The following is a 24,012-nucleotide window of genomic DNA, read 5'->3' on the forward strand; positions in this document are numbered from 1 at the left end:
TAAACTGAGTATGCAAAATAAACACTCCTTATTCCTAACACTATGCCATATCCTTGCATTTATACTTATCTCTTATCCTGCACATACCCCTAGAAGTACACACTTGTTTTCCTTTCAACTTCTATTCTCTCTTTGGATGATCTCCAGATCTTGGCAGTGCTGGTACTGGGGTTCTGAGGGATTAGCCCAGATGGATTCTGGGAGTTTATGAAGCTTGTCTGGTGGGAACCGGATGAGTGCGGTGTCATTAAAGACATCCACAAAACGCTGTGAGCAGGGCAGGCTTGTCTCCTCACACACATTTATGATCTTAATACGCAACAGCGTCAAGGTCTGCAACTTAAAATGGCAAACGTATTCCACAACTACAGCAATGAATGTCATATTTCCCTAATTTGATTTCATGTCTTTTACAAACTGGAAGTTTGTTTTTGGTTATTTTTCACATTCATGATCCTATAACCTAATAAACATCATCAGCCAGGATGCACCAAACTGGTTTTGCTTTGATTATTTGGCACTAAAGAGTTTAACTGATGTACCTGAAAATGTCTACAAAAACACACTCACTCTGTAGTCTGCCTTTAGAGACACACACGGATCTACCATGAAATAAACAAGATAATTAGTTGGACCTTTTGAATGGCACCAGGAAAATTACTGCAGGTTGTCTTTGCAGCCCATTACACTTCTTTTACTACTGGGCTGTTATTTAATCATGTTAAGAGACTCATAATGATGGTTAGGTGCCACATTGTAAAATGAACTATGCAGGAGCAACACTTAAAAAGACCTGTTTCACTTCTGCATCATCTGATTTGAGGTTTTGGACAAGTAACAACAGACAGAAATATCTGAAGGATACATCTGAGAGAAAGCAGTAATCTCTCTCAAGCTCCCTCTGAAGCATCCTAGAAAACATACAAAATAAAAATAACAGTGCTGTTCTTGCAGCAATAAAACAGCTTCTTAATAGCTTTAGTAACGTCAATAGGTTTGCCAGCAGAGTTTAAAATATGCATTATCATTGTGTAAATTTTTAAACAAATTTTTAAAAATCAAATTTAAGTAACAGTGACAACCCTACATCTAAGACACTTGCTGCATCTGGTCAAAGGTTGAATCACTGTTTTGTCATGAGCTCACATTGAACATGCACTGTCCTCAATATACTTGGAAGTCAACCTGAAATCAAAATTGACCTTTTTTATTGTTAGTTCATGTCCCTGGTCATATTAATTCAAATTCTTTTTTTTCCATAATCTTCATAATCTATGAAAATATAAAGACTTTTACTGGCCTCCAAAACATCTGGTTCTCATTACCTGCCTGTTATTGTGCACCAGTGGGCAAGGAAAATAATATTGAACAATAATATCAGGTTTCACCCCCACATCACTCCCAACTATTATCAAGCAAAAACGCAGTTTGCTCAAAGACCCTCCCTAATACAACGTTTTGTATACCACGTGTTATGATTTCCGATTCTTTTTAACATTAACGTTGTTTTGTTATCATCCTTTTGTCCTGGTGACCAGTTTGTTTCTGAAAAAAGTACTTTCTGTGATGTGATTCCAAAATGGTAAAATAGTATTCTGCAATTTCAGACAAAAAATAGAAACCATGCAATACAGAGTTGTCTGCTTATTGCATAAACTGTACACAGACGGAATGACTAAATCTTGGGCCTATTTTACAATAGTATAGTCTTGTGTGTCACATTACCTCTCCTGAATGCCAAGAAAGCTGTTGCCAATAACAATGACTTTGGGCAGGATATGAGAACTCCAGTTCTTCCAGAGGAGATTATTGTACAGAGCCTTTCCACAGTGCATGAGGTAGAAGAGGGTGGGGTGACACACTGCTCGTTTCCCTTCCTGACAAAACAAGTCCATGGTATAAGGAATTAAACTTCATGCCTGTTAAAACAGTTCACGTATGGTATGACAATGGGACAAAAGCAGTCTACAGCTGAACTGTAGTCTTGGTCTAAAGTGAAAATGAATAAATGTAATTTATTCACTGTATCAAGGTTCCTAAATGGTCCTGGATTGGTCCTACACTTCTAGGAAAGGCCTTTAATTAGCCCTGTGAGTAAATTATATGACTGAGGATCATGAATTTTTTTGCTGATTATTATTTGTCATATAATTCATTTTGATGAACAACTGTTATTTGTTCATTGCATGCAGCTATTAAAGGACAAGCCTAGCTAACTTGCTTTCTAGCAGTCTGTACTCATGATGAAGACCCATGTCTCAGTAAATACATATTTTCTATATTATTTACACGCATTTGCCTCAACTCAACTGATGAAAAACACACCTATTTCACATTCTGTTCATTACAACATGAACATATGATCATGCAAGCTAACAACATAAAACTAGAAGGGGAGAGTTTGTGAACAAACTTTAAGTTGGCTTGATAAATCTGTTCCTATGGAATCCCAGGGTGTTGTTAAGGTGATGCTAGACCAGTGTATGGTATCCCATGTGGCTGCTACTGCACTGCTTAGCTTTCTTTGCGGGTGTTATCCCAGGTGGGTGCTAAGGTGTTCCTAGGCCATTGATATAGTATCCCATGTGGCTGTTAAGTTGTTGGTAGGCTATTGCTATGGTATCCCAGGCGGTTGCTAAGGTGTTTCTAGGCTGCTGCTATGCTAGCCCAGTCGTTGCTAAGGGGCTGCTAGGCCGTTGCTGTGCTATCCCAGGTAGTTGCTAAGGTGTTGCTAAGATACTTGTATGATGGTGACATGAGGGGAGCATCCAAAAACTCTTGGCTACAGAGTGTACACTGACTGTGGTGGAAAAAGAGAAAGGATAAACATTATAAATTATCCAAGTGGAATGACTCATTCTCCCATTCTTTCCTAAGAAAAAAATGTGTTTGTACAAGTTAAAAAGCACAAGCATCTTTTTCAGGTATCAGCTTTTTCAGGTATAGGATCCTGCAGAGTTTTGTGGTTCTAGCTAAAAGGCTGTAGGAGAATGAGCGTTGCAAATCTTTAACCAAATAACAATAAGAAGAAGAAAACCACAAACAGTACATTGGCTTATTCAAGCCAACATAATAACTGCAGTCAGTTTAAATCATTTCGATCAACTCAAATAACTGCTGATTATGTAATAGTTCTGACAGGTTTGCTTTCAATTAGTATAGTACCTTTACATAGTGTTTAAGTTATTTAAACTTCTAAAAGAGTTCTTCTACAAAAAAGGTTCTTTAAAGAATCATTTTTTAAAGATCTGCTCACTGAATGATTTTTAGGGACCAAAAAGTGGTTCTTCGATGGCACTGCTCCAGAGAACCTACCTCATTTTCAGTCAGTACAGTGAAGCCCAGCTCTCTGAGAATCTCACATTCAGACACTGTGAATACTGGGTCATACATGCTGCACTGGCCCACAGGAATCTGAATAAGATTTAAAAAAGTGAGCACTAAAGTCTATACATTTCCACTTATAGATTAATATACTGTAAGTTCACACTGTACAAGAGTAGATGAGTTCACCTGCAAAGAATCAAACAGCAGCAGCAACATGGCAAGCTGATATCTGGCTGACACACAGGAGGAGAAGTTGCCCAGGCCATAGCACACGCAATCCAGCAGGCATTCATCCTCTCTGACAGTCTTATCTATACAGCTATCTCCAGCAAACTCCGCAAGGCAGCTGGACAGGACATCTGCAAGACAACAAAGAGAGGGAGATATTATTATCATGTTACAGTACTTGAGGGAAGAAATCTGAAGTTTGACCATCTGTTTGAGCCACAAATTAAACATTTGCTAAAAACTGGCAAGTGAAATTCAGTCACCTCTCCATTCCAGCCAAAAGTCTTCATCTCTCAGGTCATTCCTGCAGAGAGAGGAGGGGTGCAGATTACAGTATGTCGCCCAACATCTTCCTAAGTGCACATCTTATCTTATTATTAGACAATCAAGGTGATTAAGTCAAGGCTCTCAAATAGGAAGAGAGATAAGGGGCATTTTTACGCCAACTCACTTTAGGCTTAAAGGGCTCATATCATGGAAAATGGATTTGTCTTCATGTTTTGAAACAAAGGATCTTATTATAATATGTAAACAAGGTTAAAGTTTCCATATGTATTTTTCCATTCATAAATGTGCCGTGATGACGAGATTTATGCAGAATACTGGACAGCCTCTCAGAAGAGAGCTAATTTACATTTATCACTCTTAAAGGCACAGTAACAAAAACAGCCTGTTTACAGGTGAATTCTACAGACATTTCAAAAATTTCACATAAAATGTCTAGTGTAACTTCCATATTCACTCCACACCGTTAACATGGACTCTAGCCCTGTTGTACTACGCTCTTACACTGCTTCTGTTATTCTGCGTTTGTCCCACTGTCGGTCTGAAGGCTCTGGAGGCTCTGCAGGTTCAGATGAGGCTGGTTTTTCTGACCGGGCTGCTTTTCCTCTCCGCGCTGCCGCTTTACCGCGCCGTACACACTGCCACTCTCCGCTGCTGGACATAGCGCTAATACACAGCCCAGCGGAGGACAGGCTGGGAGTTTCACCAGTTTAACCGAGGAAAAACACAGCGGTTCATCGTCCGCAAACATTAACATCAAAGCTTTAACCAGCTGGTCACATTATCTTTCCTGCCATGCCTTGTAATGTTATGGTGTTACATTTTAATAGTTCCGTTCTGCACTTGAAATGTAGTTCCTACTTAAAACCTTTATCTGAATAACGGACAGTTCCCTTTTTTCCTTATACAAAATAAATAAAATAACACGTCATATTACACTGTGAGCCCCCACATCCGTTTTGCTTTGTTACATAAGCGAAAGACTTTCTTAAAATTGGGATCAGAGGTGTGTAATAGATATTGTGTCACTTATTAAAGTAAAAAATAGATCGCATTTGTACCGTTGCTAATATTCTATTAATTAATCTATTCTGTTATTCTGTTTCGATTATGTTATTTAGGACAAAAAAATCTCAGAAAGAATAAAATTTTCGGTTTCTATAGGACTGGTTTCTTACAGAACTTAATTCCCACTGCATACTGAGAAGTGATATTTCCATTTCATTTACATTGTACTAGTGAAAACCTTCAGTTTTCAGAAGTTCAGTAAACAGATTTTTTCAAACTGTCTATTTCTTTGAATCAAACATCTTATTAACTGAGTTTTATTCTCATCTCCTCTTAGTGCAAAAATCCTACTTGGGGCCCCCATCTACACTAATGATATTATTTTGTATGCAAGAATAAAAGAATGAAAAACAATTACTACTTCATTAAGTGCTGTGAGTATACAGAACAGACGATCGATTCACAGACAATATACAGAAAGACAATCGATTTCAAAAAGATGCTTCCTTACGTGTTACATTCTGGTATTTCATGTTATGGCTTTTGGAACATTTTAATTTTATTAAATGCATGTAAATGTATGCAGTGTACACATTCGCGAGTCGAGTATCGCCGATTCATACCGCCACTGATGCCCGAGTCATTTCAGCCTCCAGATGGCGCCAACTGCGCTCGCGAGCCTCTTGTTACCAGCTAGCTAACACGGTTACGTACCACTAATATGTCTTCTGGCTCGAGAAAGGAAGCGAAATTAACTATTTTTTATAGCACCATGGTTTGTACATTAGTCAAGTTTTAATGGTTGCAGTTAAATAAATCGTGTTATCGAGTCCCTTGGATAAGTTACTACTTTTAGACATTGCTTCTTAGCTAGCTAGCTTGTGACCCACTTGTGGCTGACCACCATTGCAAACAAATGAGGTGCATTATTGAAGGACATGGTGTAAAGGGTATGTTTATTATCTATATTTTCTATATTATCAGTCATACCAGAGGTTTACCCTAAAGGTAAAGTTGTGGAAACCGTATGTTAATTATACCGCGAGGAACGCTGTGGAGCGAGATGGGCGGTTTGATTGCTTTTTCCTCACTCACAGAGAACATGTCCTTTTACAGTGTTTGGAAGGGCTGTTCATGCTCTGTCACGGATTGGTGATGAAATTTGGTTGGAGCCATTGCAGAAAGGGGTAACAAGCTACGTAACTTCATAAAATACATATTTTTAATGAAAAGCTTAGACAGTCTCCACTTTCTGTATAAATCTACAGCTATATAACTTATCTAATATCTAATAGCTACATCAAGTGGCCAAAAAGGCAAAGCCCTTACAGTGAATTGTGAACAATGCAAATACATCAAGACCTGCACTCCCATGTACTTTCACTGTTTTGATCACTTTATGAGCTCCATCTACCTTATTGGTTCACTATGTAGGTGTACAATAATGAACTGTAGCGAGTCCATCTGTAGTCAAGAACAAGAACAGTTCTGTGGTCACCAGCTGACCATTGATGAAAGGCTATAGCAGTGGTGCTCAACTCAAGGACTAGATTTGAGAACCTCTGGGCTAGAACATAGCTTAGCTAGTACAGATTGTGTAAGGCAGCAGTTTTTAACTGTGCCAACAATGTAGCTGTGTATAAAAAAGTTGTGAGTGACTGTATTCCACTGTGATATGCTGATGTAAAACAGCCATAGATGAGATGAGAAAGGTGAGAAAATGTGAGCTGGTGTCCAGCACAGTTTGGTGTTTCCCTGCTATGGCACACCACTCCCTGCTAAAGCACACCAACTAAACCTGACAATTAACTGTTGAGTTGAATCAGGTGTGCTTGAGCAGGAGAACCACCAAACTGTGCAGGAGTCCGCCCTTCCAGGACTGGAGTGTCTAGCCCCGTCTTATGTCCTCACATTAGCTCTGTCCTTCTTTTTTCCCTCTCCACAGCTCGCTGTTAGGGCAGTGAACACAGCACATTCAGCATATGCCTGCTTCCTCTTCTCACCCCTGTTCTTTCAACACTATACCCCAAACCTAGATGAACTTAAAGAAAATAAAACTGTCAAGTGCAAAGTGTCTTTGAAGGTATCAAAAAGTGTTTTATTTCTATATATTTTCTATCGTTTACACTGTTTTTGGCCGGTATAGTATATAATTTCTAACACGATTCACACCAAACAAATCTCAGTCAGCTATATTGTAACTTTTAGCTGCAATAAGAGCTGTCAGAATAGCAACCCCATTTGCCTTGACAAGTGTTCATAAGCGCTGAATGTTTTCTTTATTCTTCAGTCAGTGCTGCCCCTCTTCCGTAGCGTGGCCACAATAGAGCGCAATGTGTACAGATGTGAGTTATCTATCAACTTCTTAAACAACAGGGTGATATTCCAGTTTAACTGCAAACATGGTAAGTTGGCTCTGCATGAATCAGCTTTCCTAAAATTTAGAGCTGCGTTACTGAAACTCAAAGCACGCACCAGGGGGCAGTATATAATAGCCTACTGCCTCCAATAGTAATCTTTCTAACCAGCATTGTGCTTGTGAATTGTCAAGTATCAATCTTATACAAGAAGTTCACATATTTAACAATTATGATGTAGTGATTACACGTGAAAACCATAGTTGTAAATGTAAAAAAGGTGGATGTAATTGTGAAGCTGGACATAAGACTAAATATCTTAGGTTCTTAATAATTACATGCGTTTTACCTTGTGTTATAAATGGCAGGAATAACCAAGACACATAACTTGGGGTACCAAGAGTGTGAAGCTCTGCAAGCTGTGTTTCCAACACACCTTTGTCCTAACATTCTAAAGGCACAGCCAAAGTAAGTATTTTCTTCTTATCTAGAATTTGTTGTGATTTTTCTCAGTGTTTGTAATTCCACATATTGTTAGAGATGTTTAGTGAAATACAGGTAGCATTTTACAGCAATCTGTTTGGCCATTGAGATTGGTCTTTCAGGTTGAATTGTGGTAGCTTTTTGTAAAGCAGAAACTGTTTATTTTCTCAGACTTCTTAGTGACATTGTGATGCACTTCCCAACCTCACAAGAGGAAATCACACTCTCCATATCACCTATAAAAGTAAAATTTAAGAGCTACTTTGAAGAGGAGAACGGTCAGTTGCTACTTCAGTTGATTTGCTGCAATGTTTTTGAATACAAAAAATATTAGAATTGTATATCCAGTCCTAAAGTAATATTTATTGACTGTTACAAAAGTAAATTTTACAGAATATTTTTCTATCTTGTTCTGTTGTTTTGGTTCCAGATCACATCAGGAGCATGTATACAGAGATGTCTGTGCATCCTGATGAGTTTGACTACTTTCAGGTTGGGGTGGACTCAGATGCAACCTTCTGTTTAAAAGAACTGAGGGTAAGAACCTACAGTAGTCACTGAAAAGGAGCATTGAGAAGCACTTGTGCAAAATTTTGATAAGCTATGAATGAAAAGAAGGTATTACATAATGTGCAGTGTGGGAATGACTTTCTATTCTGGGGTCCAAAGAAGTGGGTTATGGCTGCTCTGAATGTTCCCATACTAGTGTTTTATTACTTATGTTTGTGTTTGACTGTGGGTTTATGTTGTGGGAGAGGTGTGGGGCTCCATTAGGGGAGCCATATTCATTTTTATGGTGACTTATTTCTGTCCCAGTACCCAGATGTTCAGAAGCCAGTGTGCCTATCATGTTCACTTGAACTCGCCCTTGAGAAGCTATACTTGTGTGCTCACAGCTGTGTTTTAAGTTCAGTCATTCATGTTCTTATTCCAGGTTGTAATGACAGTTCTGACAGACGTCCGATATTTTCAGTGTTCGATTTTTACAATTCGGAATGTTCACGAGTTCTGTAGTATGAGATGGTCAGCAATGTAACTGAACGATTGATGCAGGCAACAGCCAATGAGTGAAAGAAAAAGAGGTAAAGAGCCGTTATGATAGAGGAGCTGCTTGTTGAACACAGGCGAAAAATAGCCTTTAAAATGTTTATAACGTGGACCCAGACATCAAGGCACTTTCTTTACAATTTTAAGTCAGCTGTCGCTTTGTGGTAAAATATTTCTCCATCTTTCACTGTGATATCTGTGTTTTTCGATCCCATATTCATTCCCAGTTCGTGTTTTTGCTGTGCTTCTTGTGTTTGCATAGAAGCACAAACAGGCCCACTCCAGTTTATCTTTATTTGCCTCGAGTGATAACAGTGATCTTTGGGGTTTTGAGAGCTTTTTTGTAGCTGAAACTTATGATGTGCATGATATCCTAACAACAAAACGCAAGAAATTCTGTAAAGGGCCATTGTTATACGTGTGGTGCTTCCGCTTTTCGAAATATGCCCAGCTTAGTTAATTATGAGCCCAGGTTTGTTCTATACTGACTCTTGTAACCCTTGACCCTCATTTCAAAAGCTTAGGGGGCAGTGGGATCCCCCTCCAGTGTTAACATTCATTACACATGTTTGGGTTGGCTGTTCTGGGCAGTATCTCTGCTGTGTTTGTGTGAGTGACTGAAGCAGTAGGGCAGATTGCTGCTACATTGGCAGGCCACTAAACTGTCACAGTGAGTTACAGAGTTGGACAGCACGCTGTGTCCATAACACTCATGACTGTTTGGAAGTACCCCAATCGTGTTGCCCAAAGTGAGGAGGTCAGCGTGTCCTTAATGGTTGCATAGCGTACATTGCTTGTGAGGTGGATGTTCATCTATGTTTTGAACTTTTATGATGAATGTGTAGAAGTTTGGTGTCAGCACAGTTAAAGTACACCTATTTTTAGGGTTTACTGTCATTTGCTGAGACCCATGGTCTTCCAGTGTCTGTCCACTTTGGTGTACCTGGAAGGTAAGTGTGCATTTGCTTCGATACACAACAAAATATAAAAAAAACATGTTAACTCAATTAGTTGACCTTTCAATTCACAAATAAATTTTTAATGTTTTTGGTTGTGATGCACCCATATGGGAACTGAGGGCCGATGTGGATGTCTGGTATTTTTCAGTTATGTATTTGCTGATGCCGATACATAAAAATGAGGGGCTACATCTATATCTAACGTATGTCTGTAGGGTTACAAATACGATAAAATGCAGCTATTTTAGCAGAGTAGCACAGCATCACATATAATGTGCTGTACAATAAATGCATCATCAAATTTGTTTAGTTTGAAATGTCAGCCAAATGTAAATATCTGTTCGATGCCTTTTTAAAGTAAATATCTGCCGATACCAGTATAATTCCAGTATCATCATGCATACCAGTTTTTGGTGATGTGCTTCATACTGTCTCTCAGGCCAGTGTCTTTCAGTGTGGAGGATATGGTGCTGGAGGCTGTTGTGGTATTGTCCACTCTAGTGATTCCAGCCAGCGAGAATCTGTCGCAGGTTTCTATTGTCCAGGAAGCTCCAGTGCCAAGGTGAAAGAGTTATTCGCTTTGAATGTCAAATATATCTGGAGCAAATATGTCACAATTTACAACCTAGGGGTAAAGTGTGACACACATGACGGTTTGTTTATGAAAACAAAACAAGAACAGTTGACTGATTGAACTGTTTTTGTGTCACCATTTAGTTTGTAGACTGTACAGTAGATTCTAGTTCACAGGCAAATTTCTTCTGTACACAGTGACGAAACATGTGCCTTTGCAGGTACTAATGGAGTTGAGATCCCTGCCATAGACCACTGAGACCTTCACCAAGAGCTGTAAAGCTGCTCCAAAATAAAATACAGCATGGAAACAACTAGTATCTATAATGTACCACCATAAAAATTGCCAAAAATTATCATGAGTATGTCACACATATCATTATATAACTTTGCTTAATGTGGAACTCTTTAGTTTAGTAGTTGCCTGAAAAAAAAAAACAGTAGTAAGCAGTAAGAATGCTTATTTCTGCTAGTGTGAATGTGAGATTGTCTATTATGAGTTAGCATCAAGCTCAAGTCTGCACATGGACTTTTGACAAACAAAACGCAATAAAGACATTGAGGTAACTTTATTTACCTACCATGTAGCTTCTTCAATAAATATTTTTATGACGTTAATGTTAGATTAGCCAGCAGGCTACAGACCAAAACATTGGCACACACTGCAGTACAGGTTTGGAAAAAACTAATGTCTGAGAGGGCAAAAGTCAAGTGACTGGTGTCCACGATAATTTTACCGTGCATGTTTAATACTGTAGTACATCAAATTGCAGTTCAGGATAGTATAAATGCATTTCCCTAAAATGTATACTACCTCTTTCATTATCGTCCTATTGCTGTCATTTCTTATGCAAAACCAGCCTCCTCTCCTGTCCGCCAGCTGTCACGACTAAGCTCTTAGTTGAGTGGCAGCTTTCAATATCCTTCCCTTTACTTTGCTATATAGGATAAGGCGTAGCCAGGGCCATACAGGCTGCATCACCCCCTGCGACCTGTCCATCCGGGACAGTGATGTCACTGAAGCTTTCCGTGCAGTGTACTGTGAATTAGTGTGCCAGCCGGTTCACTCACATCTGGGTCAACCGTAAGCAGGTCCTGCGTCATAGCTGACCTGTTGCACAGGCATTTGAAGGCCGTGTCTTTGGCACACATCCATTTCTAAGGCAAAGTCCTTGGTAGTATGTTAGTCCTCACAGGCTTCTTTGAACTGACTTTGTGAGATAAGATTTACAATCATAATTTGTTAATGAGGGGTTTATATTGTACAATATAATACAGTGTATTAGCTATTTTTTTAACAGTGCACAAAATATTGATTAATATAAATAGTGGCCAGCCTACAACTGATAGCAAAAGTAAAAAGGAAGGAAGGTTTGATCCAAAATGTAATGTAGATAGCTGAATGCCGATAACAGCCACTGTAGTGCAGACCTATGGTTGTTATCAACAACCTGGTAGTTAAAACAAATTTGTGCCAACACTGATAACACATGCAGGTTCACCACAGAAACAAATTATGTGTTTGCAAGCCCTAATTTGTTGTATTTGACTGACAGTCTTCTTCCTTTTAAAACAGGGTTGCCTTTTTCTCAGTCTGCCCAGATTAGCTGGACCTCATAGAATTATTTCCTGGATATGTTTGACATGTATGATTTGTCTGCTCTGTCATAGATGCCGTATATTTCTACATCAGTGGTGCCCAATCTTATCTGTATTCTTTAATTCTTTAAAGACTGAGATCAAGTTAAACAAACAGAATAAGGTGTGCTCCTTCTTTTTCAGAATGAAAAGTAAGTAGTAAAATGTCTTCTAGTTTAAATGGAAAAACAATGGGTCTCTAACAGAACATGCATTCCATTTAAAACTTAGTTGTTTGCCCAAATAGTTTTATTGACCTTAAATGATAAGAAATGGTTAAGGTTGCAGAAGTGAAAATAAAGTAACTGTCTGCACTTCTCAGTTATCAAGCCATTTCAGTTCCACTGTGCTAGAATACAGAGCCAAAATTTCTTAGAAAATGATTTACAAAAACTGAATTGCTGTTTGTAGAAGCCAATGGACAGGTCTTTCACTTTGCTTTCTTTCAGAACTGCTTCTACATTTGCCAAAGTAATTTAGTAACCACATATGTCAGCATTTGCATAATTCAGATATTGTATAAAATAAAGTCAAGAGACTGTAGACAACGTACTGTAGACTGTAGCTGTTGGCCTACCCTATGCTGCTAGGCACATGCAGAAGAGAGGAGGTTTTATAGCTGTCATAGCTGAGACAGGGCCAAATCCTAATATAGTACACTCTCCCTGAGGGAAAATTGCATTCACTTTCCAACATTTGCCATTCCTTCCCTTACTTTTGCACCCGCCCCACCCCACCCCTCAGCTTCCTTCTCTGGCCTCTTCTCATTCTGTTCTGTCACACATGCATGCACGTGCCATAGTAACTACAGCAGTCACGTGGCTGATAGAGTAGCCCAGCATCTGGTTCTGTGTTTTGGGTTTATGCATATGCAACAGATGCAAATGTACATCATAGCCAATGATTTAGATTTGTTTAAAAGGTGGAGAAATTTTTCTTGCTAGATATTGAATGTTGCTGTAATTCATCTTTAATTAGGAACATCAGTGATGTCTGTCCAGCAAGCACCCCCATAGCTGACAACTCCATAGTGGACATCGCCATACATGAGGGTCCTTTAGAGGCAGAGGTTGCTGGCGTGCCATCCGAGCATTCAACTTTCCCTCCTCGGGAGCAGGTGGCCTCTAGCCAGGGAAGTCCAGTCTTCTGCCCAGCCTTCCACATGAGGAATCTCCTGCAACTCCACAGAGAAGAAGTGGACCTTTTAAGACCTAAAGTGGTATGGGGTGTTAGTGCTGGATCTTGTCATGTAAGCTGAAATTTGCAGGTTATGCACAAAGATTTAAGTAGTAAATGTAATAGTGGAATAGTTTTCATTTTCTCACTAAAATAATAAAATAATAAAATATGGGGACACTCCATCCTTTGAGTCAATATTGTTTTATACCAGATTCATTCTCTGCTCTTTGGAGCTGTATTGAGCAACCTGGCAGATGGCAATGCATCAGAACTGCCCAGCCTGGTGTGTGCCAGTGACATCGAGGATGATGCTGGAGATGATGGTGTCAGAGTGGAAGAGTAATTCAGGTAACATACCAAAAGGGAGACAAAGAAGATTTAACAATTGCATGTAGTTTAGAGGCACTAAGAGTATGCAGATATAGACTACACTCTTCCATATTGGTTGATACTGTAAATATATTTAAACCAGGCTCTTTAACTTTGATGTGGCTATAAAAACAATCAAATATTATATTGGGACAGTGATTTCTTACAGTTTAGAACAACAATATGTCATTTCTTTTCATTTATTCACATTTTGTTTCAGTTCTGTGTGTGTATATGTTAATTTCAGTTATGTGCCTTACTCAAGTGTTATATTTTTGTAGCAATTACACATTCTATCAAAATATCTAAAAGTTGAGATGGAAGCTTCAATACAACTACTTAAATGAATCCTCTGTGGTTTACCACTCCAGTGTTTATGGAGGAACATTTGTATAAATATTTTATTCCAAATTGCTTGAATTTTCAAAGTGGCTTTGATGAAATGTACTTGTGCACTAGTGAATACCTTCTGCATTAAAATTTGCTTAACTACATCAATATGTGCATGAGCACAAAGGCTTTGGAAGTGCATAACAGTGAATACCATCTTATTACTTATTCTCAAATAAATCCAGCACACAAGTTAAAAAAATAAACCTTTATTAGATCATGTGACCCATCACATATCCACTTTAAGCATTCACAGATGCTAGCATTAGCCTTGTGCGTTAACAGTATACACCTCAAGGAATATTTAAAATTAAGTTAAAAAAAAAAAAACGCAGAGCAAGAAAACAAAATAAACACAGAACCCACACACTTATCAAATATAGGTTACTTTCATATACAATGTCTGATGTGTAATAGCCTACACTTGCCAAATGCATACATCATACATAAATATACAGCAAGTTTATATATACACCTTATACATACATCTCATTCAAACACACATACGCACATTTGTGCAAATACATACACACAATAGCATAAGAACCTCCAAAGTGGTTGACATAGCATTAAAAGTTTTTTTTCCTCTTAACATAAAACCTTTGCAGTCTCTTACATTGTCAGTTACATAACAGCTCACATTAGGTGGTAAGGGGAGAACACTGGTCTGATACAATAAATATTTAAAATATTTAATATTTAAAAAAGAGAGAGCGATAAAACAGAAAAAAGCATTACAGTTGTCTCCCTTTGCAAAGTTACTACAGCACTTTGCCCTGGACCCTGAAACGGTGTTATGGTTACTTGGATCGTTACAGAGCCAAGGCTGATCATATTACCAACGTTTACCAAATAAAGCATCCAGAACAGGTTTCTGTTTTGCCATTTACTTGGAGTAAGGCATTTTCATTTGATGATTAATTAACAATGATTCAATTGTATATGCAGTCAGTTCATTTAGACTAAGCCAAATGGACTTTACATGACACCATTTTAAGTTTACTAGGCTCAGAACATAGCTGATGTCCATCAGAGGCTCATTTATAAAGATTTGATTAGATTTGGATTGAGGATGCAGATAAAGGGACGTTCTAGAGACTCAACAGGCAAAACTGGCATTTGTAGAGATTCCTCTCAGTTGAGTTGATCTCCCCTGGCTTTGCCATTGGCATGGCAACACATTTAGCCCCAACTCTTCTGTAGACTCCTCAGAGATAGTCTAGTATTGGCGTGACGGTACCATTTTCATGATAATCACTCACACATGATGTGGGATCAGTGTTTATCGTTTCACTGGTTATTTTTAGGGTGCATATCCTTGCTTAAGAGATGTACCTTTTGGAGAGCTCTTTTATGGTTATGTTAATGTATCAATCTCTCATCATCCTGAGCTTAGCTCTTTCTTCATTTGTTGGTTCCAGACCCCTTAATCTTTGACATCTCATTTATGTATTATCTCTCTTTAAAAACATTTATTACATGCTGATAGTTTACCATTCATTACAAGATCACTGTGAGACCAGGCACCTGTAAAAGCTCTCATCAAGCCCAGAACAGCTGAGTTACTGAAGAGCAGATGCAATGCTAGCCCATTTTAACTGGTTCATATCAAGATGTAAAAAGAGGACTATTATTTTCTGTTCAGCCACATGCTGAAGGTAAAGGTCATAACTGAAAATGAGAGTGAGAAAGATATGCTAAAAACCCATGGAAGAGGTTGAAGGTTAGATCCTTGCCAAAGAAAGGAAAAATTTAATCAGCCCTCATCCTGCCAGCAGGAAGCAATGACCACTCCAGTGAACAATAGGAAGACAACAAGAGGAGCAGTCAGAACAAGCATCAATCTGTGTACTCTGCAACGATTGACAGCAGAACTGTGATGTCATCTGGCTTTCCTCCTATGGAATTAGTACAAAGTGAGAGAATTCTTTGTTAGAAGTCTTGTCTGAGCAGCTAGAGACGAACAAAAAAATACAATACTTGAATAATACTCACCTCTTACATTCAGTCCATTGTCATTGGCAAACTGTGCAAAAGGTGACATGTAATTGGGATCATAGGCCAAAACATGGGCCTGCTCAGCAATACTCTTGGCTGTCTGCTGGATGCTCTCATAATTTGTATACTAGAAGACAGTACAACATAACTTTAGCACCCCACTTACAAACTTTTGGTAACATTTCTACGTATAGTGATCATCAAAAGGTCAAGCCTGTACCTTTAGCTTTTTGAGTTCTTGTAAGATCATGTAGTCTGGCATGTTGTCAAAGAGTCCATCTGTGGCTGTGAGAATGATGTCTCCTAGCTGAACGTCAAAGAATGAGCTGTCAGCAGCTTCAGGACTATGAGAGAACAGAGGCATATGATTGTAATGGATTGCATTCTTGAGAAACCAGGAGGGAACTGTGTATAGGCTCTTGTAATTAAAGGGATTAACTGAAATCATATTTGGACAGTTTTTTTATCCTAACAGCTTGCTTGTTTTTGAGCTTAGAAAGAACAATTTGATATTTATCGACTTCAGGGTTAATGGCATGTATATGACACATGAGCAGCATTGATGAATCTCCGTGTGATGAATGTTTCCGTGTATGTGAGTTAAATTTCACTTGTGACCAATCATGCAGAAATCTTTTTTATTCACTGACAATCTAAGGGGCCTGGAATGTAGCACGTTTGATTGAACTGTACTCTAAATGTTGTATGCTAGTTCCTGACAGGGTTATCTATGGGTGCAACAGTACACGTTTTCAGGTTCGGTACGATGTTTGCTCTGATCTGATTAGATTTTTGATACCTTGTGTCTTAAATGTCTTTATTCTACAGTGCCCTAATTATATCCTAAACAGGTCTGATTCTGTTTGAGCGCAGTCTTGGATTTCATTTGTAGTTCATATGATATAAAACCGCTGTACCTTGATTATATTTCCTGGAGCATCTAACACAGTCAAATGTGTTATGGTCACAACTAGATCCACAGTATATGCTTTTCACTCCACAAAATCTTTACTCAGGAATTCAGCCAGATCAGCTTTTCATTTTGACCTTGCTCAGCAGTACTAAAAGAACTGTTCATCCCAAGTTCATTGGTTGTTACGTATTATGCTGCATGCGTACACTTTTAGACCTGTGCTAAAGTGTTGAGTTCAATTGTTGGAAGGTCACTAACTCTGGGCTCTCATGAGCTGTGGCCATCTCTCTTTGAGCCCAGCCAATCCAAGCTACTGTCCATCCCCTTCATTTTTAGATTTGTGCTGTCCCTGAGTTTAAAAATAAGAGAAAATGGAACAGATTAAAGTATTATAGATTAGAGAACATCTGACCACAAATCACTATTTCCACTGGCTCACCTATTTAGGGACAAATGCAGATCATGTGAAGATTGACCTTGGCTGCAGTGTCACAAACTAGGTAAATGTTTCACAAACCTGGTAATGTAACCAAACTGAACATATAATAATAGTACCGGAGCGCTTTTTTTGTTTCGGATGTTTGATCGATTTTAGATGTTTAGTTCCCTTTGTATGTTAATTCGGAGATCAAAGTAAAAGCATGCCCGCTGAGAGCTGTGAGATTAGATTAGCAAGCAAGTTCAGATGGCTAAAACACGTGAGAGGCTCACAATAATTACTTGTTAAAAGTACAACGGCTAAAAAAAATTCCTCCTAGTAGAGTAACAGGATTGGTTGATATGGAGAGGGCCTCTAGTCGACCCTGTGTGTGATTAGACTTTGGACGAACACTGTCAGTGGCAGCTATCCAGCACTCACTGGCTCCCTCCCCACCCATTAAAATTCCCTTGGTGACTGGACACAGCATGGCTCTTGGCACACTGCTGGAACGAGTCGAAATAACACATGAACATGTTGCTACCCTTGTAATCTGTGGAAACGCTGTCCTATATCAAGATGTTCCTTGAGAGCAAGATAAAGTTTTCTTGCACCAACGGTTGCAGTTCAGCATACAAAGCATATGCCAAAATGCGGCCATGCTGCTGATGACAACATTAATGAAAAAGTAAAAGTAAAGCAAAGTTGATGACTTTAATAATAATATTTCTTAAACCTTTGCAGGAATAACGTTTACTATTCAGCATTTCAACAGTGATTTGTTTCCCACCAGTGGGAGGGGGGGGGCAGTGATCCAGAGAAGTTAATAACCAAACACTCAGCATGAGAAGTTAATGAAGCCCTTTTTTTTACCAGTAATGATTATGTCTTATTCAAGGCATCTTCCAGCAGGGAATCCTGCCTCTGTTGCATTACCAAAGTGGAAAGAAGAGGGAAACGTAGTGATGCCTTACCTGTCACTAAGGACAGAGCCCTCTGCCTCTGGGGGAGCAATTGAAAGCTGGAAGGGGGTATTGAAATAGTGCTGTTGCTCATCAGACCTGTGGACTACCTCCCCTCCACGAACAACCAGGAAGCCTGAATCACCCAAGTTTGCTGTGTGAAGCCGATGGCTTTGTCTGTCCAGCACCACTATGCAGGCTGTGCTGCTCCCTGAAGGGACAGAACACAGCTATTAGACGCTAAGACATATTTAAATACTTAAAAGACCAAATTAATGTGAGAAGGAAATAAACTAGAAAAGATACTGTGTAACCACTGACAAATCAGCACAACATTAATCAGGACTTCACCATTTACTTGAATCAAGTCAGTCAACTGTGTTGTCATTCCTTCTCATGTAAGCCATGTGTTGAGCGAAGCAAGGAATAAAGTTCCTTTGGAATTTAGCACAGAGCAGTAACAAACTGTACAGATATGTGTGTGTGTGTGTGTGTGTGTGTGTGTGTGTGTGTGTGTGTGTATATATATATATATATATATATATATATATATATATATATAAAATGTATAATAAAAATGTTGAATGGCTACACCCCACTGCTCATGACTCATCAACCACAAAACTTAACTGGCTTGGTCATAGCCATAGGTACTACATAGGATGGCTCATTATGTGCACAGTAATACAATTACAAGGTTTTATATAACCATAGCCACTGACCGACTAAAAAAAATGACCCAAAAGACATTAAAAATGAAGCCTAAATAAAGTCTTGCCTCTTGAGTGGGGTGGCATGTAAATTTACGGTCTCCATTCCTTAGGTACACTGCATATTGGTTCATTTTATCCCACATGTTGGCGCATGCAAAACATGGCAAAGAAATTTCTGCATGCAAAGCTCCTTTGACAAGAACATCAGTCTCAGATTCTAGAGGCACAACTGTGGGAAGCCGTTCTCTGACTCATACCGTAATTGAGACCTGTGGTCTATACAGACTTAAATTACAGTGTTCAAAAAAGCTTTCTCTGACTTGAAGGTCAGATAGAAAGTGTAGTATGTGGGAAGTCTTGTTTTAAAATTATTTTTGTAATGCATAAATTATATTCTGGTGTTTACGGCCTGCAACATTTGGTTATTGAATGTATTCATTTGCATATTCAAATGCATACAAAAACAGGGGTATACAAGAATGTATCATTCCACTTAATCGATTATTCATTTGAAAAGACAAATTACAGACAGAAGAAGTCCTTTTGTATTTTATGCAAAAAATATCACTATGTGGGGTCTACTCATTTTAACTGACATGCGGCATGTATAAAAAAAGTTGAGCAGGCCCAGTTGACCTTAATTTTGGATAAAGATGGTGTCAGGAAAAGATCTAAGTGACTTTGAAAGAGGGCTCATTACTGGGTCACAGATGGCAGTAGCTTCAGTCACAAAAACTGCTCAATTGGCTACTGTTTCAATAGAACAGTAAGTAAAGTGACATCTGCATTTAGATCTGTGGACAGACATCAGTCAATAGAGTCGGAAAACGGTGGTTGAAAGCACTCATTCATTGACCGCGATGATCTTGCATTAATGCAATATATAAGGAAAAACAGGAACAGCAACTTCCTCAGCTGACTGAGAATGTCAAATCAAAACATAATCAGACGATCAGCAAGAGTCCATCAATAACTACTTATGGAGGGATATTATAGTAGGGCTGCAGTGCGTAAACCCTTCATTTCAAAGATACAATTGCACATAAGAGTTCAGAGGTGCAAAAACATAGGCAGTGATCAACAAAGACATGGAAAAATTGACTGTGAAGTAAGTGGTCCTTCACCATATTCTCGACAAGTGGGGAGTGCATGTATGGTGCACACCAAGGAAACGGTACAGGCCTGCTTGCTTGACCCCTATAGTGGGTGGGTCCGGTGGCTCTGTCATGCTACCGGGAGCATTTTGCTGTCATGGTTTGCCGTCATTGGTTTGTCCCCTTAGAGGGAAGGGTCACTGCAAATCAATACAAAGTAAATCTGACTGATCACCTTTATCCTGTGACGAAACATTTCTCTCCTGTTGGAAGTGGTCTTTACCAAAATGACAGTGACCCATCCACAGGGCATGAAGGATCACTGAATGGTTTGAGGAGTATGAAAATAATGTAAATCGTATGCTATGGCCTTTGGAGTAACCAGATCTCAACTCAGTTGAACATCTAGGGGGAATTTTGGACTGATGTCTTAAGCCCTATTCAGGCTGGATTACTTTTACCTGGGGAGGTGCTGTAATTTCAGTGATTACCAAAAAGATCTGTGATTTTAATCCAGTACAAATCTGCAGTGTCTTTTTTCCCAGTAAAGTAGTAATCATGTTCAAATCAGCATCATAGTGTGTAATAAAAAAACTGGGTAACAGAAACTGACACCTCCATTTTTTTTTTTCTAAAGACAGCTCAAATGGAGCTTGATTTGACCCAGTGACATGACAAGGCTACTGAAATCTACAACATTATTGTGATGGCCAAATTACAAGGAGAAAGAAAATAAAATACCTCCAGAGTACCCTTTCTCAAGGCAGTGCGTTTTCTGTTTTGTTGGGTCGCATTTTGGAAACTAAATGGTCTCACTTTACCAGCCTAATGCTAATCTAAATGCCATTTAGCTGCACAAGGTGTTACTGTTCAGAAGTGTGGCACTTATTGAATAATGCTGATGTAAATGTCCACATGATGATGTTTCTATCTGGGCTATTAGGCGTAATTTACACAGATCCTTTATCCTATACGACTCGGCCAGTCAAGTCATGCACAAATTACATTACTGGACCTCCTCTGGTAAAACTGATCCAGCTAGAATAGGGCTTTACACAGCCACCATCATTCTACCACCCTCATCACAACACCAACTGAGGGAGTGTAATTTGTAGGAATGGCGTTGCATGCATCCCATACAGTTCGAGAGACTTGTAGGATCTCTGCCAAGGCACACTGACGCTATTCTGGAGGCTTGTGGTGGTTCAAAACCTTCTTAAACACTTTATAAATTCATCTAGGAGCATAAGGCCTGGTACTAAACACTCACCTAGTAGAGGTACTTTGTTCTGAAGGAGCTCATAGTAGCTGGTGGTAAGGATTCCCACTGGGTTACTGGGTACAAAGCGACCTTCTTTGACCAGCCTCTCACAAGTCCTCATTAGGGTTGCAGAGAACTGAGAGGGATCTACTCCATAATCACGCCAACCACCCACTCCATCAGCCACACCTACAGGAGAAGAAAAGAATCAAAAGGGAAAAACAGAATGTTAAAAAGATCACAATGCTGAGAAGAAAAAAGAACATAATAGACTGCTCATGAGGTGACCAAGAACAGCAGCAGTTGTGACGTCAGGCAGCTGTGCCCTTCACTGCAAAAGAAACAACACTGTTGGCAAACAGGCAGGAAACAGGCTTTGGAAAGATAGAGAATAAAGGACAATGACACTTTGTAGGAATTTTTGGAACGTTCATCAAGCATGAAAAATAGTTTTTCATTGGTCACAATTAACTGCTGAAAGCCTAAAGCCTTTATCACAGCCTAAAATCGTCCTGCACATTACCCAAACTGGTTTGCAAATAAGAGAGGGAATTTCCATTCAAAGACAGCCCTCCTAACTGGTCCCTTGACAGAGATAATGCTGAGACTCTCGTGTGACCATACAAGGCAAGTCCCTTTGTATATTCAGCCTGCTTCTTCTCATGAGCTTTACAGCAGCAGCAACTCTTAGACAGCCTAAAACAACTAGGCTATGTGCCAGTATGAACCAAAATCAACTAATGAAGCTGACTGCAAAAAAAAACAAAAAAAAAGAGAGGTTACATTCTTTTTAAAACTAGTCCATTGTTTTGTTTGGTAGTTTTGTTGTTTGAGTTTAACACTCTCGAAATTGAGATCCTACAGTCATGTTGAGACAAACGTGCTTCTTGTTGTCAATTCAACTGCAGTGATCTACACACTCAAGTGGATAAGGTTTAGCTGTTGAGGTGGATTTATGACCAGCCACTTTTATCTACTAGGTCAGATAACATGTTGAATCCATTTGAATTAGGGGTTCACCTCCTTGACCTGCTTTACTAAGCTCCTACCTCGTCAGTGCAAGTGCTGCTCCTAAAATTCTTTCTATTACAGTTCATAAAGTGTATGAATAACTGACCTACCAGTGGAGGGAAGAGCACATTTAATTGACTGGGTTGAAAAAGTCCCTCCCACCATCCAAAAGAAGCGTCATTAGTAGTTTTGTTTCCCAGTAGTAAAGTACGAGTCACTTTACCGAACCGACTCTTTAAAATGTTGGTTTTAATGAATCGAATGTCCGATTCAATAATTCATTGATGCACGTCAAGGCAACTTTGTACTCAGTGTTTCCATACACAAAGAGATTCACATCAGCGAGTCTGATGTTGCTACTTCAAAAACAGAAAAGAAAGCCAGCGACATTCTCGTAACTCGAAAATCGCATTTGAAGAGGTTGTTACTATACAATTAGTATACTATAATTACTAATTATTATAATTTTATAAAATGTCTCCATGAGATAAAAATGTGCAATAAATATTTGAATTTTGTTAATATTATTTAGCTAATAACGCCATAACAATAGTCTAGGTGCTACAGAATGTTCGGATTCAGTTGTGTTTGTGCGTCAGACCCCTTGATTTGTTGACACGAACCTGTTCAGAAAAAACTATTCTTTCACGAGTCAGTACATTGCTAGTTGGGTAGCCTGGGGCTAGGGGATGTTTAGCATTACCTGATCTCTCTCTCACGTTGCATTTTTAATTTTTTTTTAAATTATGTATCGACTAAATGCGTAACTGGCCTTATGTAGTTACGTTCTGGTTTAACATACTGAAAATCCAAGCTAAGTTTCTAGCTAGCTGACACAGCTGCCACTACGAAGAGTGAATGCTTATGTTACACAACTGTGCTGACGCTAAACAGGGAAGACAATTGTTCTATCAAGACATTAGCCTAGCTAGCTAGTTAGCTAAGTGCCAATATATTGAACGTTTTACCGGGTCACAAATAAGAGATATATGGCTACTGATTTAATGAGTGTTTTAGCAGATGTATAACAAATAAAAGGCGCAAGTTAATATAATGCTGAATCAGCTGGAAAGCATTCTGATAAACCCCGGCAGCATTTCCAACGCGAGAAGCGAGACGCTAGCTAGGCATGCTAGACATGCTTGGCTTTGTTGCCAAGCAAACCGCAGCCTGCCGACTGTAAGTTTTGGGATATGCTAAGGGATCGACAGCTATACAACTTACCCAAGACATCAGCGGATCTGTGTCTGGCGATGAAACAGGCGTCATCGCCGTAGCACATGCCTTTCTTCAAAATCCCCTTTCGGAAGTCTTTCCCGTATCCAAAGCTCGCCGACACCAGGCTGTAATCGCGGCTGTCTGTTTGAGAGAGACCGCCGATCACAGCCCTGGCGACCAGTCTGCCGTAAGAGAGAACGGACAACATCACCTGAGCAGCAGCAGCAGCCCCACCTGAACCGACCTGCCTCGGGGCTAGCCTGCCTAATCACAGCCGACCCACGTTTTTAATCACCACCTTTTAACTGTTACAACCAAGAAAGCGAGCCGTGCTGCGGCCACTGCGGCACTGAGCTGCTAACTAAACAAGAGCGACAGCCCAACTTTCAACGCAGAACAGCGTCACAAATGATCCTCTTCTCGTTCACGTCAACACTTTACATCAGTCTGTCCATATTATTTTGGTCCAAAAGTGTCTTTAATTCTCTAAACGTATCCAAAGATCACGACACTCGCGTTCCTGTTCGGCTCCATCCCACCGGTCTTCTTCTGTGCACAGTTTGCTAACAGTTAGCCTGCTG

The 24,012-nt window shown here is 39.4% G+C and overlaps 3 protein-coding genes across 3 annotated transcripts; 1 reads left to right on the top strand and 2 right to left on the bottom strand.

Annotated features, from left to right (window-relative positions):
* Positions 1 to 3: 3 nt before the first annotated feature.
* srrd (SRR1 domain containing) lies at positions 4 to 4,667 on the bottom strand. The gene is made up of 7 exons (XM_036578835.1): positions 4,345 to 4,667; positions 3,819 to 3,859; positions 3,514 to 3,686; positions 3,316 to 3,414; positions 1,726 to 1,877; positions 866 to 911; positions 4 to 309 (listed from the first exon to the last, which is right to left on the bottom strand). Exons 1-7 carry the CDS (start codon positions 4,500 to 4,502, stop codon positions 115 to 117), a joined length of 864 nt encoding a protein of 287 aa, XP_036434728.1. The 5' UTR covers positions 4,503 to 4,667; the 3' UTR covers positions 4 to 114.
* Positions 4,668 to 5,764: 1,097 nt separating this feature from the next.
* Positions 5,765 to 14,173, top strand: rad9b (RAD9 checkpoint clamp component B). Its single transcript, XM_036578836.1, has 11 exons — positions 5,765 to 5,798; positions 5,965 to 6,035; positions 6,794 to 6,931; positions 7,139 to 7,253; positions 7,574 to 7,673; positions 7,860 to 7,966; positions 8,119 to 8,225; positions 9,621 to 9,685; positions 10,134 to 10,256; positions 12,884 to 13,137; positions 13,276 to 14,173. Exons 1-11 carry the CDS (start codon positions 5,765 to 5,767, stop codon positions 13,425 to 13,427), a joined length of 1,266 nt encoding a protein of 421 aa, XP_036434729.1. The 3' UTR covers positions 13,428 to 14,173.
* On the bottom strand, positions 14,037 to 24,012 carry pptc7a (protein phosphatase targeting COQ7 a). Its single transcript, XM_036578837.1, has 6 exons — positions 23,438 to 24,012; positions 21,212 to 21,391; positions 18,147 to 18,345; positions 16,062 to 16,185; positions 15,839 to 15,968; positions 14,037 to 15,741 (listed from the first exon to the last, which is right to left on the bottom strand). Exons 1-6 carry the CDS (start codon positions 23,637 to 23,639, stop codon positions 15,683 to 15,685), a joined length of 894 nt encoding a protein of 297 aa, XP_036434730.1. The 5' UTR covers positions 23,640 to 24,012; the 3' UTR covers positions 14,037 to 15,682.

The sequence above is a fragment of the Colossoma macropomum genome, unplaced genomic scaffold (genome assembly GCF_904425465.1).
Source record: "Colossoma macropomum unplaced genomic scaffold, Colossoma_macropomum, whole genome shotgun sequence".
In the NCBI taxonomy this organism is placed as follows: domain Eukaryota; kingdom Metazoa; phylum Chordata; class Actinopteri; order Characiformes; family Serrasalmidae; genus Colossoma; species Colossoma macropomum.

Coding starts and splice junctions, on each gene's coding strand:
- srrd (XM_036578835.1), bottom strand. CDS start 4,502: ATGTCCAGCAGCGGAGAGTGGCAGTGTGTACGGCGCGGTAAAGCGGCA. Junction 3,415..3,513: donor TGCTGTTTGATTCTTTGCAG/GTGAACTCATCT, acceptor AATCTTATTCAG/ATTCCTGTGGGCCAGTGCAG. Junction 1,878..3,315: donor CTGTACTGACTGAAAATGAG/GTAGGTTCTCTG, acceptor TTGTTTTGTCAG/GAAGGGAAACGAGCAGTGTG.
- rad9b (XM_036578836.1), top strand. CDS start 5,765: ATGAGGTGCATTATTGAAGGACATGGTGTAAAGG. Junction 10,257..12,883: donor CAGGAAGCTCCAGTGCCAAG/GTGAAAGAGTTA, acceptor ATCTTTAATTAG/GAACATCAGTGATGTCTGTC. Junction 13,138..13,275: donor TAAAGTGGTATGGGGTGTTA/GTGCTGGATCTT, acceptor CCATCCTTTGAG/TCAATATTGTTTTATACCAG.
- pptc7a (XM_036578837.1), bottom strand. CDS start 23,639: ATGTTGTCCGTTCTCTCTTACGGCAGACTGGTCGCCAGGGCTGTGATC. Junction 18,346..21,211: donor GAACAAAGTACCTCTACTAG/GTGAGTGTTTAG, acceptor CTGTCCCTTCAG/GGAGCAGCACAGCCTGCATA. Junction 15,742..15,838: donor CAATGGACTGAATGTAAGAG/GTGAGTATTATT, acceptor CTAATTCCATAG/GAGGAAAGCCAGATGACATC.